This window comes from Cydia strobilella, chromosome 13, assembly GCF_947568885.1.
Source record: "Cydia strobilella chromosome 13, ilCydStro3.1, whole genome shotgun sequence".
Lineage (NCBI taxonomy): Eukaryota > Metazoa > Arthropoda > Insecta > Lepidoptera > Tortricidae > Cydia > Cydia strobilella.
The window spans coordinates 13,235,174-13,250,325 of record NC_086053.1 but is presented as its reverse complement, the minus strand read 5'-3'; the positions used below and the strand labels follow the sequence as shown (position 1 = coordinate 13,250,325).

At 40.3% G+C, this 15,152-nt stretch overlaps 1 protein-coding gene and 1 non-coding gene across 2 annotated transcripts; both read right to left on the bottom strand.

Moving 5' to 3' along the window:
- Positions 1-837: 837 nt before the first annotated feature.
- Positions 838-14,426, bottom strand: LOC134746744 (cyclin-dependent kinase 5 activator 1). Its single transcript, XM_063681270.1, has 2 exons — positions 13,527-14,426; positions 838-4,363 (listed from the first exon to the last, which is right to left on the bottom strand). Exons 1-2 carry the CDS (start codon positions 14,409-14,411, stop codon positions 3,983-3,985), a joined length of 1,266 nt encoding a protein of 421 aa, XP_063537340.1. The 5' UTR covers positions 14,412-14,426; the 3' UTR covers positions 838-3,982.
- Trnad-auc (transfer RNA aspartic acid (anticodon AUC)) lies at positions 8,729-8,801 on the bottom strand. The gene has a single exon. It is a non-coding gene; the product is annotated as a tRNA-Asp (tRNA).
- Positions 14,427-15,152: the final 726 nt, after the last annotated feature.

Below are 15,152 nucleotides of genomic sequence, written 5' to 3'. Positions count from 1 at the left end.
GAAAAAAAAATAAGTTTTAAAAGACGCGAGTGTGACGCGTGCACAAAATACGGTTTGTTTTGCTTTTGGGTAAAAAGCTTCAACGAAGGGCGCCAAAACCCGATTTCGCTCTACCCTGTGCTCTACCCTGATCAAGGACTCGGACCGGCACTGTAAACTACTAAACCAAATTTGATGAAGTTTTGCATGTAGAACACAATATGTACCTTAGTCTTAGGGATGGATAAAAAAATTTAATATGTGTATTTGTTGGGGGGGAGTAGGCAAGGTAGTAGTGGATGGAATAACCACCTGTTAGTAGGTACGATTTGCCATTAATGAAATAAAAATCTGTATACGAAAGTCTTTTTTAATAATTGGGTATATTTACAATAGAGTAATTAACAAACGTGAATTACATGAGTAGGTAATATTAGAAGAGGTACCTGATCAGTAATACCTTCGATTATTATGATACCACACGTTCCAAATATCAAAGTTATGCTATAATATCAGAGGTGTGATTCTCAGGTAATTTTACAGCGTTTCTAACACTAAAATAATTCAAACTTAAAAATTGATCTAAATTTGATATCACCCGCCCGTGCATCGCACTCGTGCACCGTTTCTATAAACCTTGCAACAAATGACATGCAATTTCAGATAATTGCTGGCTAAATCGGAGCATCGAACAAAATTGATCTATCCAATGCCGCAATGTATTGCAAATCGCATGCGATTAACGGTGACGTTTGGAGAGGCCATTATAGGTGTGTGCGTGTGTGCGGTGTGTGAGATGCGCTGCGAGTAATAGCTGATTTTAGAGTCACTTGGTCTAGTATTCAATCTTCTACCTTCCTTTTTTCGATTGTATACCACTACCCCGATATTTCTGAAATATTTGACTGTTTTATAACAAAAGTTAGTAAAGTTGTTGGGTTCTTTATTCCAGAGTGGACAGCGTTTGAAACGTTGTAAAGAAAGTTTGAGAATAACCCAGAGATCGCTGGAATTTGACATTAAGCTGTATCTGATGAACTTATTTACTAATAATTGGAATGTATACATAGCCTGATACCTACTGTTTCCAAGAAAGTAAACACCGGAATAAGAAAATAATTAATTTCTATTAGGATCTTGTCCAAAAATAAGGGCATTTGTCAAGATAAAATAGAACAAAGTTCTAAAACTGACTAGTTTCAACATTATGCTATTTCAATCAGAGTATTATAAGGTACTTTTGAATTTCAATACAGGTAAATAGGAAGTTTTAGATATTCAGACGGCATCAAGATCATGTCTTATATACTTAATAGTCCAACGAACATCCTTATATTATTATGCTACCTTTACTAATAGGAGCAACATCGTGCAGCAGTAACGAAATGTTGCCCGCCCCACACTCGTGCGAAAATCGCGGCGCGAAGCCACGAACGCGAGTGTGGAGCGAGCGTCGCAGATCTGCAAAATCGACTCCATGCACACTCGCGTTCGCGGCTTAGCGCCGTGATTCGCGCACAAGTGTGGAGGGACCTTTATACGTATCTACTTACTAACGACCATCGGTGGACCTTATCGTTGTAATAAGGTTTAAAAATTGTCAGTAAAGAGTGTTGACATAAAAATACCTACCATTTTGACACCAAAGACGTCAACTGACGCGCCCGGCTACAGCTCAATATCAACCTTATTGCATTTAGATAAGGTTTCCGATCATGCGCCACGTACTACGTACGATATGCGTAGCGTTCCAATAGCTAGAACAGTAACATTTGTCTAAACTAAATTGTGATTGATAGATAAGCCCGTGAGCTTAAATATTTTTGTCACTGCCTGTACTTTTAAATTGAGTTTTTTCGCTATATAAAATTTAAATAAGAGGAAATTAAATATTCGACACCGATGTTCTCCTTACGCTATGCACGATGATCTCCTAAGTAAAACTTTTAATAACCATTATATCGGAATGTGTACTGTTGACCAAATCAATTATTGCCTTACAATATCTAACCACATCTAAGAATAAGTACAACAATCATCGGAGTAAATAAATAAATAACAAAACGAAACATATCACAAACACAAATCTAAGTCAATGAACATCACAGACATCTACTTCCCCTAGTTGTTTATGAGATTCCAGTTTCATTAAATACTGGCACTCCGTACCTTTACTAACGTACATTTAACTACGGCACTCGGTGACACTGTTCATTAACTACAATCACCCATTAATTCGATTAAGTAATAAGTAGAGATAGATTCATAAGAGCTGAGGTGCGCAATTCGTACTGAAATGTCAAAATTCTTATTTAAAATCCGCACCAGCTTTCCTGAATCGATCTATATTAGCCATTTTTATTAATTTTTCTAAGCTACAATTTAATTTAATTTAATTTTAAGAACTAATTTTATAGGAAAACAATAAACGCTGACTAGAAATAGATAATTAACTTAAGTTTAATACCGCAATTACATTAGGTACTGCGGTTGCCGCATGCGACTGACTAAACGTATGCGGTATACCCAAAGTTAACCGCATAGGCGAATGGTTTAGCCACACAAGTTATACGGCGACCGCCATATCTAGATATGGCGGTCGCCTAATTCCCGCTTTAAGTACGTTGTCTTTCTCAATCTTAGAAAAAAACTCTATCGCCCTGTTCTGGAAACATTTTCTTGAGTATATTTAGGCTATTGCGTTCGTTTAGTACTTACGATCCACGATTAGAAATCCATTAACTAGTTCCAGGCCTGTGGTCAAGTCACACCGAGTGCCCTAGGTCTCTGCCCATCTTTCCACACCGAACAAACCAACCCCATTTAACCACACCAGACTATTTATGACTTAACATATAAATTTATTCGATATTACTGTACAAAACGCTTAATCGTTCGCAATATTTGACCTATTTGTTAAATATACTTCAACCAATGGTTCAATCGCCCCGCTTTAAGCTGACGGCCGTATTTACGTACACTTCATAGAAGGATTCACCGGATTCCTTTATTTTACTGACGGTTCCCCGCTATTGCATCCTCCCGCCTGCTTCTAACGACTAACTAGGTATATGGCATGCGAGCATTTCACTACATTACGAAACTCTTAACTTATTAACTAACCGCTGTTCTATTGGACTAAACGCCGCTCCGCAGCGGCCCCAGAAAGTATATTTACCAGACAAATTACCTACTTTAAAATTACAGACATTAATTATGTAAAATGCAGCAATCGAAGTCGACACGGCACGTGTAGGTTATCTTGCCCAGTAACAATAGGACCAACAAACGCGAGTCGTGTTTACGGCCTGTGTCGTTGGTTCCGGAACGTGGTCCAACAGGATCATTCTCCAGATTTGTGCTGTGTCTAAACTCCGTCAAACCTTACTTAATGTATATGAAAAGTTTGACGGAGTTGAGTCTGACCGCAGTCATATAATTTGAGAATGACCCAACAGTCATAGCAGCTGAATTTCTACGATCAATATGACACGAAACTTCCGCATAATTATTAGCGGCTCATTGCTTTGCAAACTTTTTCGGTCAATCAATTTCCTCGCGTTTTCTTCCCCCGTTCGCGCTCACCAGTCTTATGAAATGAATAAGATTTCAAATAAATTCTTGGTCAATCGTCACGGCGGGATTACATTCTTGAGCAAATAACAACGTCGATATCATGCTGCACTTAGAACAACATAAACTTGCTCAGTTTACTTCAGTTTAAATTCAAAAATGAGTATTTCCTACCAAAGCTTTCAGGATCCTTTCACGGTTACCTACAAATAAATATCTTTCAATTTCACTACATTCTCCAAACAGTTCAGACGTAACTACAAGAACACTCCACTTAGAAGTTATTAATTGGCTAGACTTAGACTTCATCTAAGCCCGTCCGTGCTCGTTCGGTGTCAGACGATTGAACAAGAGCGGTCGTGTAGAGCCGACATCAAACGCGACTGGGGCGGTCAGTCAGGGCTAACCTCAGCACCGCGACCTCTGTGTGTCAGGCGGCCGAGATGGCGTGCGGCGGGGCGGGGGCCGGGTGCGCGGGCGCGGGGGGCGGGCTCTCGACGGCCCCACAAGCCTTCAGTTCGGTGAACACTTCAGTGAAGAAGCCGGGTTCGGAGTTGATGCGGAGCATGTTGAAAGAGAGCCGGTCGACGATGAGAAGGCAGCGGTCCCAGAACTTGTCCTTGGAGTCCTCGACGAGGAAGGGTTTGAGCGGGTAGGAGATCTCGTTGCCCATGTAGGAGTAGGAGAGGTAGAGGCAGGTGAGCACGACGGCCTGCAGCTCCTGGGGGCGCGCGATGCGGTCGCCGTCCACCAGCTCGCGGACCAGCATGTACACGAACACCACGTTGGCGGGGTTGATGAATGCCACGTCCTGGAATACAATAATTTCATATTTAATATATTGACGAAAGTACTATTTAAAGCTCATTTTGCTTGGATCGGGCGTTCTTGATAACGACTGAGTCAAATAAGTAGGTATTAAAACGGATTTCCACATCACCCATTCCTAAAAGGGCTTTATTCTTCCCTGTTAGGAGGGATCAAAATGTCAATTTTCTATTCCAGGACTCGATTTTATTTCTGTTCTGCATACAATTATTTTAGCTTTAATTATATTTTGGAACATAATAATTTCGTGATGTGAAAAGTAGTATGTGTCACTACGCTCAGGATTCTATTCTATTATTATTCCTTCGGGTAAAATTTAATAACGAGACGTCGAAACGAGAACGATAGCCTTTTACCATCAAAATCGGGTGAAAAATAATTGGCGGCATATGAAACTTTTATACAATGAAAAATCAGCAAAAACGCCCAGTCTTTCTTGGAATACGTGTTGGTAGCTTACTTCAATGAACTGGCGAATAAGTGCCTACAAGCCCAGCACGCTTTTGTGCAATTATTCGGTGTTAAAACTGTAAGCCACCATTTTGAAAATTGTACTTTTACTGTTTTGGCCATATATAGGTATGGCGTTCTAAAAAAAAAACGTTTTATACATTTTCATTTTTAGTTTTAATCGTGTGTCGATAGAAGGCAGTAAATTTAGTGTGACTACAAAATTTACTATGACAAATAACCCTATTTATTGTCTTTGTTATTATGTAATCGTGTAACGTGTAAGAATATAATTGCGTACATTCTGATAAGTATTTTAAGTAAGTCCAAAGGGTCCAAAGACATCGAAATGACGCAACACCACGTCATTTATTCAATGATTCTTATTGATTTGCCCAAAATAGCTTGGGCAGAACAAACACTCCGCTCAGGGCGGTTCGAGTTTATAGGGCCGTAAAATGCAGTTTACGGTTCACTTATCGGCTTGTCGTGTTGTGAGCATTCACAAAATAAAACGAATATTTGTTTAGTTGCTAGGCAACCTACAGATATCGGAGATACTTTAGCTTCATTCTTATTTTCAGACATAGAAGTATGGATACCATCCATATATAGAAGTTGTTGTGGCAAAAACGAGTGCTGCGGGCTCAGCACGATATTATCATATTGCGCGTGGTTCGACAGCTGTCTTCTAACGTTATCGTAGGAGAAAATGAAACATCGATAAATCTGTTATCGATAAGTAATAGATTAAAATTTAAAAAGATGTAACCTACTTGCTGTATGTATGCAAATCAATTACAAAGCGGTACATAATTTATTTATTATTTACATATATTTACTACTTGCAACCCTAATTGCTGTTTCAAACTGAATAAACACATATTTATAGTTACATAAGTACACATACATAGATATTTACTACTTAAAAATTAAAACGTAAGCATGTCGTGTATAGAAAACTACCATTATATCAAAAGAGAAGAAGATATCGAACGTGTTGTGTATCGCGATAACTATCTTCTTATAATATGTAATAAATATCTATAACGTTAAGGTAACATCGATAACATACATGTCGATATTTCATTTTGTCAATCACTTTATTTTGCCACAAAAACTTCTGTCTGCTTATTTTATTTACAGTCCAATTGACATGGGTTGTAGTTGCGAGGTGATAAGGTAGCTTAGTTTGGTGACAAAATTAGTTTAGTATTTAATTTTTTTTAAACCACGTCGGTGGCAAACAAGCATACGGCCCGCCCGAGGGTAAGCAGTCACCGTAGCCTATGGACGCCTGTAACACCAGAGATATTACATGCGCGTTGCCTACCCTTTAAAAACCTGTACACTAATTTTTTGAAGAACCCCATACTGTAGCCGCTCGGGAAAACCTCGGCATCCGAGTTCATTCCACAGCCGAAGCGTCCGCGGGAGAAAATTCCTCTTAAACCGCACAGTACGCGACCATTTAGGTTCTAGCGTGTGAGGATGAACACCCTGCTGACGGCGAGCGGTGCGGTGATAGAAAGCGGCCGTTGCGTTGGCATCATGTCAAACAATTCTTCAGAGCACAGCCCATTGTACAAGCGATAGAACACAGACATACACAAGGAGGCAAAGTCTCTCCTTAGACTCAAAGGTTCAATATATACCGCTTGTGAGTTTGGGATCGTCGACGATTCGTACAGCGCGCCTTTGGACTGAGTCGAAAGGTCCTAACTGGCATCCAGGTGCTCCTGCCCAAAGGTGACAGCAGTACTCCATATAGGGTCTGACTTGCGATTTATATAGCAGCAGTCTTTGCCCCGGAGTAAAGTATCGCCTTGCTTTATTGAGCACACCATTTGGATGCCAGCGCACAGTACCGCCTTTACCATAAGGGAACACGGGGCCCTTCCTCAGGGGGCCCCGATCCTCAGGGGGCGGCGAAGGGCAGACAGTAACAGTGAGCAACCGAGTTGGCAGGGTGGGATCGGTTGTTAGTTTAATTCGCAATCTTTACATTCCAAAAGGGGCCCAAATTCTTGAGTGCCCAAGGGCTCCAGCATAGTTTAAGACGGCCCTGCCAGCGCAGCCTTCCCTTCCAGGTGGCTACGGAGGACGTCACTGGAGATGTCGACACCGAGGATCCCAATACTCCCTGACATGGTAAGGGCTGTGCCTTCGAACTGTGGGACCACAGTATGGGGTTTTGTTAGCGGTAAACGCGCTTGTGTCTTGGTGGGGTTGAATCGGACTAAATTGTCCCGGCTCCACACCGATACTCTGGATATAGTTCTCGCAATATCCGATACAAGCTTTTCACGACTCCAGCACCACGGGGGACACCAACGAGGGATGTTGGCACGGCCGGTGTAATAGGCATCCCCAGTACTGTCGTCTGCATAGCAATGAATGTCGTCCATAGACAACATGTCATTGATGTGCAGCAAGAACGGCGTTGGGGATAGCACAGAACCTCGCGGAACGCCAGCGTTAATGTCCATGCTATTTTTTAGTCACTGACACACACAGCTAAACCACCTACCGCACAGTAATAAAATAAGCGACCATAACAACTTCTCAGGAACCATCTGAGTTCAGAAGTAGACCTAGTATTCGAGCTTCAGCTCTAGTTCTATGATAATAATTTTCTTGATGGAATAACCACCCGTTGCAAATATATGAGAAAACTATTTCAAATTAGTTTCTAATCCAACACAATTCAAATAAATTCTGAACCAGTGTGGCCCCAGCCAGGTAGCACAAATTTAATGAACTTAGATATTATCAAATACCTAAATTAACAGGCAGACGTTGTGCTAAGAAATAAAATCAATTTTCTAGAAACAAATGAATGGCACATGATTAGAACACGAGCAATCATGCCACATTGTTAGAGCCCTTAGAACACGAGCAATCAATGAAACATTACATTAACCGTAAATATCGTTCTTTGATGCGAGTTCATTTTTCTGACCTTGACGGGAAAGTGGCTGTTTCGATGAAATTTTCGTGACTAACACACTTTATTCGTGGTGAAAATGACTTCCTTTCTTTGAAGCTAAAGTTTGCATAATCAGTCAATGTTCTACGCAGGAATAAAGGAAACCTACTTACATACTTGTAAAAGGCTTATCTTGGTAGGGTAAACTTCTTTTGGCTTGTTTCTTTCTAATTTGTTCGGTAAGGCCAATTACTATATAGTGGAAAATAACTATAGCAGTCACCCTACCTACTGTGGTTTAAGTTTATTTCAAATACCGAATGTTTATTTTTGTGGAATTCAAAACTTTAGATAAACTTTGGTAAACAGAGATTTTATTTTTTATTTGTCTCAATATAACAAAAATTTGTACGTAACAATATAATACAATCGGGACACGCTTTCTATTGTTCGATCCAGCTCCATTACTTTTGTGTCCAACACCAAAGTGCTTGTCTGTTCTAATTTTAAAAGCATTATCCTCTTACTTTGAAGTGAAGTTAATGAAAAGAAAGCAATTTTTAATAAAAGGTATTGTACCTTAACTACAATAATACATTGTTGGTATTAATGTATCTCACGCGAACCAATAAGTGCGAGCAAGATGCCTAATAATACAACTCCCAGTAAATTTCACGCGCACCGATCTGTTTGAGCGATTGTCATGGTCGTGTCATATCAATATCAAATCCTTAACAAATTGATAAATTCGATTCAGCCTCTATCTTAGTGTCACACTACTCAATTTAGACATAGAGATTTTTCTAGCACGAACGAGGCAACGCTAGTGACTTCCTCCCGAGATTTAATTTATCGACATCTTATATTATCGATATTTTATAACTGTCATAATAATTAATTTTTAACAAGCAGAAACATCTGCGATCGATGCTATTAAGCTTAGAATAAATTTAAAAGTGGAAAAATTACTGCCTTGGGTGAGACTTGAACTCACGGCCTCTGGATCGATACTCCAGCGCTCTGCCAACTGAGCCACCAAGACCTCATCCATAGTCAGCAAATCTTCCCACTATATGGGTCTAGGGGACCCTAGCGACATCTACTGTAAGAGTGTTACACTTCTTAAACGGCCACCGGAGTTCCAAGTCATATTGGAAATTCACCAGTTACGATGTGCTACCCATTCTAAATTAATTTTTAACAAGCAGAAACGTCTGCGATCGATGCTATTAAGCTTAGAATAGCTTATTGGAGTATCGATCCAGAGGCCGTGAGTTCAAGTCTCACCCAAGGCAGTAATTTTTCCACTTTTAAATTTGTCATAATAATGTTATAAACAAATGTGATCTGTTTGGAAATAAGTTAACAAGAAAAACGAGACTATCAGTTTATTAATACTTTACCCACATACTTTATACTTAAAAAAAACTCCATGACAACCAAACTTGTTTTTCAAATCGCAATCGCCAATAAAACTATCACATAGGTTTTCTAAGAAAACTTTTCTTATATGATCCTCGAAATACTTAAACTGGCAATTTTTTCCATATTTTCGGGTGTAAAACTTCTTTGCCTCTTTGAAAAAAATCCGCAGATACATTTCTGCGGATTTTTTTCAAAGAGGCAAAGAACTTTTAAAGTATAAAGGATTTTTCAAATTCCGCTGTTGTAATGGCAGAAATATGGAAAATGATTAACGTTGAAGGGGTACTTATCGATATTAGGATTGTCGATGTTTTTATTTTATCAAGCACTAACAACATGAAGTTCGTGCTAGAAAAATCTCTATGTCTGCTACTCATACTTTAAAAAGTTTATACGCCTCTAGATACAATCGTAGAGCAAGTGCTACGAGCTACGACTACGACCGTAGCGACTCGTAGAGCTCTACGTAGAAGATAACCTACCTTTCCAGATGCCCCATAATCGTACCGTACCAATTTATCTCACCACTTTCTCAAGAAATATGGCGTCTTTCAGGTTTAAAGAATTCAACGCACACCCTCCCGTAATGCTGTCATTTCTCATAGTAAGTCATTTTCCCGCCAGGAGGCCAGCTTTCGAACTTACATTTAGTGTCAAAATGGTATCATTTTGTTATCATTCGCCGATGTGTCACGCTCGCGCCAATACATGTACGATAATGTACGAACAAGTACTAAGTAAATAACATCATTTAGATATCAAAATTATTAAGGCAGTTAATTAAATATGGAGGCCGTGCGCCGTGCGGCCGATCGATACAGTTGCGGTAAGACAATGCTTGTTTTGAATCGAAGCTTTTGTTTGTTGACTTACAAGAACAAGTAAGTAGAGTCCGTCAAGCTAACTTTGCACCGACATATTAAACGGCATATTTTCATAACAAACTTGACAAGTAAATGATGACTCATTGCAAATGCCATGCAGTCTAAAACGTTTGTAAAACATTAGCCGTTTTTTTTCTTCGTAAAACGCTTCCGTTCCGAATGTCACCTAAAAACAACCTAAATATGTATCCTAGGTCACCCGCGTCATGAAAATAAAACGATTGACTGCAGCAGTATTAACGCTACAGTGGAACATACGACACTGTACGACACACACAACAACACACACAGTAGTTACATAAGCTGCTATAATCAAATTTCCGTAGTTGGGTAAAAAAGAGAAATAGATCTTATTGAGATTTATGAATTAATGAATTTCATTCATAAATTGACTATGCAATTTTGCAGCTCTCTGTACAGTGTTCATACAGGAATTTCTGTTCTTTCGTAAGTCACTCGTGTATTTTGTACGGTTATACGTATACCTGTTACAAGATAACCCGTTTTTTCCCTTATAAAACGTGCCGGCTAAGTTACAACGAAGTTGCACAAGAAAGTTTTATTTTTAGACCACAGAATTTTGCGTTATTTAGGGACAGAACAGAGGTATTCTGTGAAAGGGAGTTTTGAGGAGAGCCATTTTGAGAAAGGGTTACATTTTGCAGATAAGACATTTTGCGAGCCAAAGGAGGAACGTTTTCATAAGGAACAAATGGGCATTTTGCCAGTGGGGACATTTGCGTTTGTTACAAATAAACAAAATTTAAAAGAGGTTTGCTAAATTTTATGAATAAGAGGGCAAGTCGTTCCCAATCAAAACTTTTCCTTCGAGATTAAAAATGAGAAAACCATTTAAAACGTGCTGCCTACAACGAACAAAGAAAATAGGTGGCATATTGGATGAGTACAAAGTGCTACGAAGGTTGCCAAACAATTTTCTTGGGCACTGTTTTGTTGGATACTTCTTCAACTAGCCTATTGTGCCAAAGTGCCAAATTAAAAAGTTTTTTTAGAAACATACTCATATTCATACTCATACTTTATAGGTAATATAAATTACTTGATATTTACCGTAAAACCAACGTAAAACCACCTAATATGGTCCAAATGCTCCTAATTAATGGTTCAAAACTAACTGTTACTTATGTCTTCGTTCAGGTGTCAATATTATTTGAACGTCGTAATTCAAAACTCAGACAAACAAAAAAAAGACATTGGTATTAACATTTAATTACAGGTTGAACTTGTGGACACTAAATATAAAATAATTACTCAGTGGGTTGTAATACTGTACTGTAGGTACAGTCAGCTGCAGAGAAAAGGCACCCCCTCTGCATACAAATTTCTGTAAATTTGTATGGTATACTTGGGTGGTTTTACTGTACCTAGAGTTCAAATGCCTAAGTTTTGAATGAATCTACATTTAGTGACAGCCTGTTTAAAATAACCCTAAGAGCGTTTTCACATTGTCCGATCCGATATCGGATGTAGGATCCGACACCCGCGTATTCAACTATTCAGGCCGCGGAGGCGCGCCCGGACACCGTCTTTAGAGGTCACGCACACTACAACAAGCATTGTGCCTACACATACGCACGCAAACAAATATTATCGGTCCGACAGCTGACGGGGGGCTCCGACATGGCTAAATTTATCGGAAGCGCCTTTATCCGATATCGGATGTCGGAAGGCGCCTGTGACAAAAACAGCTCCATGAACGTGCCATTGGCATTAAGTCCGCCTTTTTTGCGTTAATTATCGTTTTGTAGTAATAACAATTTACTAAATGTATAAATAAATTAATACGGAAAACTAAACACATAATTATTTCTTATATTTTACTTCCTTCCGACATCCGATATCGGATCGGACAATGTGAAAACTCACATTCGGAAAACGTGAAAACGTATCGGTCCAAAAAACCGAACTAAAGGATCTCCGTTTCAACTTTTGCGAAAATGCTTTTGTATGTCCGGCTGTTCCCCTCTTTAAAGGTTGCATTATGTCAACCAATTTACGTTAAATTTTGTAAGCAGGTTCGATAACCACATGTAATTTTTTAATCCGCTTTTATTTATTTTCTTCAAAATTTCAGAACTATAGATTCACAAGGTATTTAGCTCACAGAACCACAGTCAAGGGGTGTGCGGTAAAACCCGATGAGTCGTGCAAATGGGTTTTTGAAATTAGATCTATAGAAGATATGTGACGTGCGTGGTTCTTAACCCTTAAATGCATAGTGTAGGATGCAGCCTACACAACAAAAACATCTCATTTTATACATAATTAGATAAAAGCTATTTGTCCTATATATTATTGCAATAGTAAAACTAATCCGTTTTCCGATTTTTTCTTAAATTTATGCAGTATTTAAATTTATAAAAATTATATTCGTTTTAAGACGAAATGTCGGAAAATTTGAAAAAAATTGTAATTATTTTATATTTAAAAACTTTATCATAGGTGTATCACAAATAGTGTACCTTTCTGATGGTATTAAGATTTTTCATATATCTCTTACTGAAAATTATATATTTACATAAATATGATTTAGCCTATGCAACTACTAACACTAATATCGCAGTGGAAATCGATGTTATAATTTACGTAACACATATATTAATTTCGGGCAAAATGAAAAAAATATGCACTTAAGGGTTAATTTAAGTGACAAATTATATAGACTTATCAAGTTTGACCGCTCATCCCTCGCATTAGTTATAATGTATAAAAAAATGGCTATCCAGTCAACATAAGTACAAACACGAAACTTCATTTTGTCAACAGTTGAACTCCTTGAATACTATCTAGTCTAACTAAACATCCGCAGTCAAGGCAGGTGTACGCTGAATTCATTACCCCAATTTGCGCGAATTAGTAGTGACAGTTTCGGTTTACGGCCGCCATTTATTACTATTTTATCATTTAGCAAATGGCAACCCCAAGTACACATTTTTGACACAAACACACACACAGGACAGATTTTTGTAATATCCTTAAATTGCGCGCCACTAAATGAGGCTAAGTATAAGTAAGTGCCTATGCACTTATGACCCAGATACAGATACCTATGACGTTGATAGTTTGTCAACTAAAGCGCATGAGATTTCTATCGAGGAAGCATTATTAAAGGTAACTCGAAAGCTGTGGCAACCTAAAATAACCCGAATGTTTAGTTACCTATTTACGTACCTATTATGTACCTTAAGGTTACTTTAAAGAGGACCTTTAAGTGCTACCTACGTACTAAAGAAAACAAAAGGATTTTCCACCCACACTTTGCGACCCGATGAAATTTGTACGGTAATTGGGAAACGTTCTATTTCCACCCTAATGTCGCATTATATAACAAAAGCATTCAAGTGTTTTAAAGGGATACGGAATATAGGGGAATACAGGAATGGCGCAAGGGATGCTAGGTGAATGAACGGCAGTGCGGCTGCGCGAGGGTTGTTTACCTGCCATCCCTGCAACAGCAGCGATCTGTCCACCGTTCGGAGCCACATCACCGCATCCCCCGCTTGGAAGTCCCGTAGCCGGTGACAGCGCGTGTGCAGGAACATCCCCAGGCACTTGAGCAGCTCGGAGGTGGAAGCCTGGATGACGGTCTTGCGTGGGGCCACCGCCGGCCCCACCGCCGTCGTCGGCAGCTTCTCCGAGTAGCAGACATTGTTGTTGAGCGCGTTAGTCCGCGCGACCTCGGCCGGTGGCGGCAGCGGCGCCGAAACGGGCGCAGGCCGCGCGTATATCGTCCCCTGGACGGTCACATTCTTGTTCCTGTCCAAGGGTGCATTGTCTGTTAAAGGCGCTCTGAACGTCGTCACGCTCTTCGTCTTGCATTCTAACTTTTTCTTATTGTTATTGGCCGTAGAAAACCTCTTCCAAGATAAGGCGTTTATGAACAGCGAGTGTTTTTTCAAGTTTTTCTCGAGCGCCGTTTTCTCGGAGATGATTTTGGCGGCGTCGTCGAGGGTGGCGCGGCGCTCGTCTCGGGGGACCTCCCTGTTCTCTCTGTTTTTGGCGTTGTTGAGTCGTTCGTAGGAGTAGGCGAGCGCGGCGCGGTCCGGCGGCGGCGCGCCGGCGGGCGGGCGCCGCTCGCGCGGGCTGAAGCTGAGCACGGTGCCCATTAGGCGGGCGCGCGTGCTAGGACCCCGCATGCATGACGTGCGCGGCCGGCGGCGGCGGCGGCCCGTGTGGGCTCGATAGGGCCGCGCCTGCGCGCCACGTGCCGCCCTATCGACCGCGGGCGCGCGCACCCAGCTGACCGCCGACCACCGACCGCCGCCCTCGACGTCGCCAGCGCCCGGTAAACAAACTCGCGGAACCTTATTCCCAATGCACATTTCGTATCTGTACGATATTGGCAACGTATTACATCCTTGCACTCGCTCGCTCTTAGCTCGCATCCATATATGTGAGCGAGTGCGACACACTTATATGCACAGTGAATTTGTATTGAATGTTTGTTTCTTATTCCGCGTCACAATCACTGATTAAGATAAGTAACTTAAGGTTTAATTTCAATAAAGTCTCGCCACCTTATTGCACGATCGATAACCCAATGGAATATAAAACGAATGATTGACTTATTACAAGGATTTGTTTTGGAAACTTCTCATTCATCATCATCATGTCAGCCGATAGACGTCCACTGCTGGATATAGCCTCCCCCAAGGCTCGCCACTCCTACCGATCCTGTGCCGCTCGCGTCCACCGAATTCCCGCGACCTTCACCAGGTCGTCGCTCCATCTCGTTGGAGGCCTACCGGCAGTTACCCTGGCCGCTACCCATTATCCATGACTTCTCATTATCCCTAATTAAATAATATATCCCTAATTCAATCGTTTGAGGTTTGATTAGATTACCGTTTTTCTATTATATTGTAAATACATGTGACTAATCGGCCGTTAATTATTTTATTCAGTTATTTTTTCAGAAATTATATGGAAATTATATTATAATGCGGTATTTAACTTCCAAGCTCGATCTGAGTCGGCCTCTGACATAACTAACTTCAATTAAAGTCAGCGTTTTTTCCCTCTAGAGAATTTTCAGTGGAAAATGTAGGTCGATTTAAAACTGT

What these genes read in the sequence shown, in the direction of transcription:
- LOC134746744 (XM_063681270.1), bottom strand. Translation starts at nt 14,411, where the DNA reads ATGTGCATTGGGAATAAGGTTCCGCGAGTTTGTTTACCGGGCGCTGGC. An exon ending in TGCTGTTGCAGGGATGGCAG is followed by an intron (nt 4,364 to 13,526) that starts GTAAACAACCCT and finishes ATTGTATTCCAG; the next exon opens with GACGTGGCATTCATCAACCC.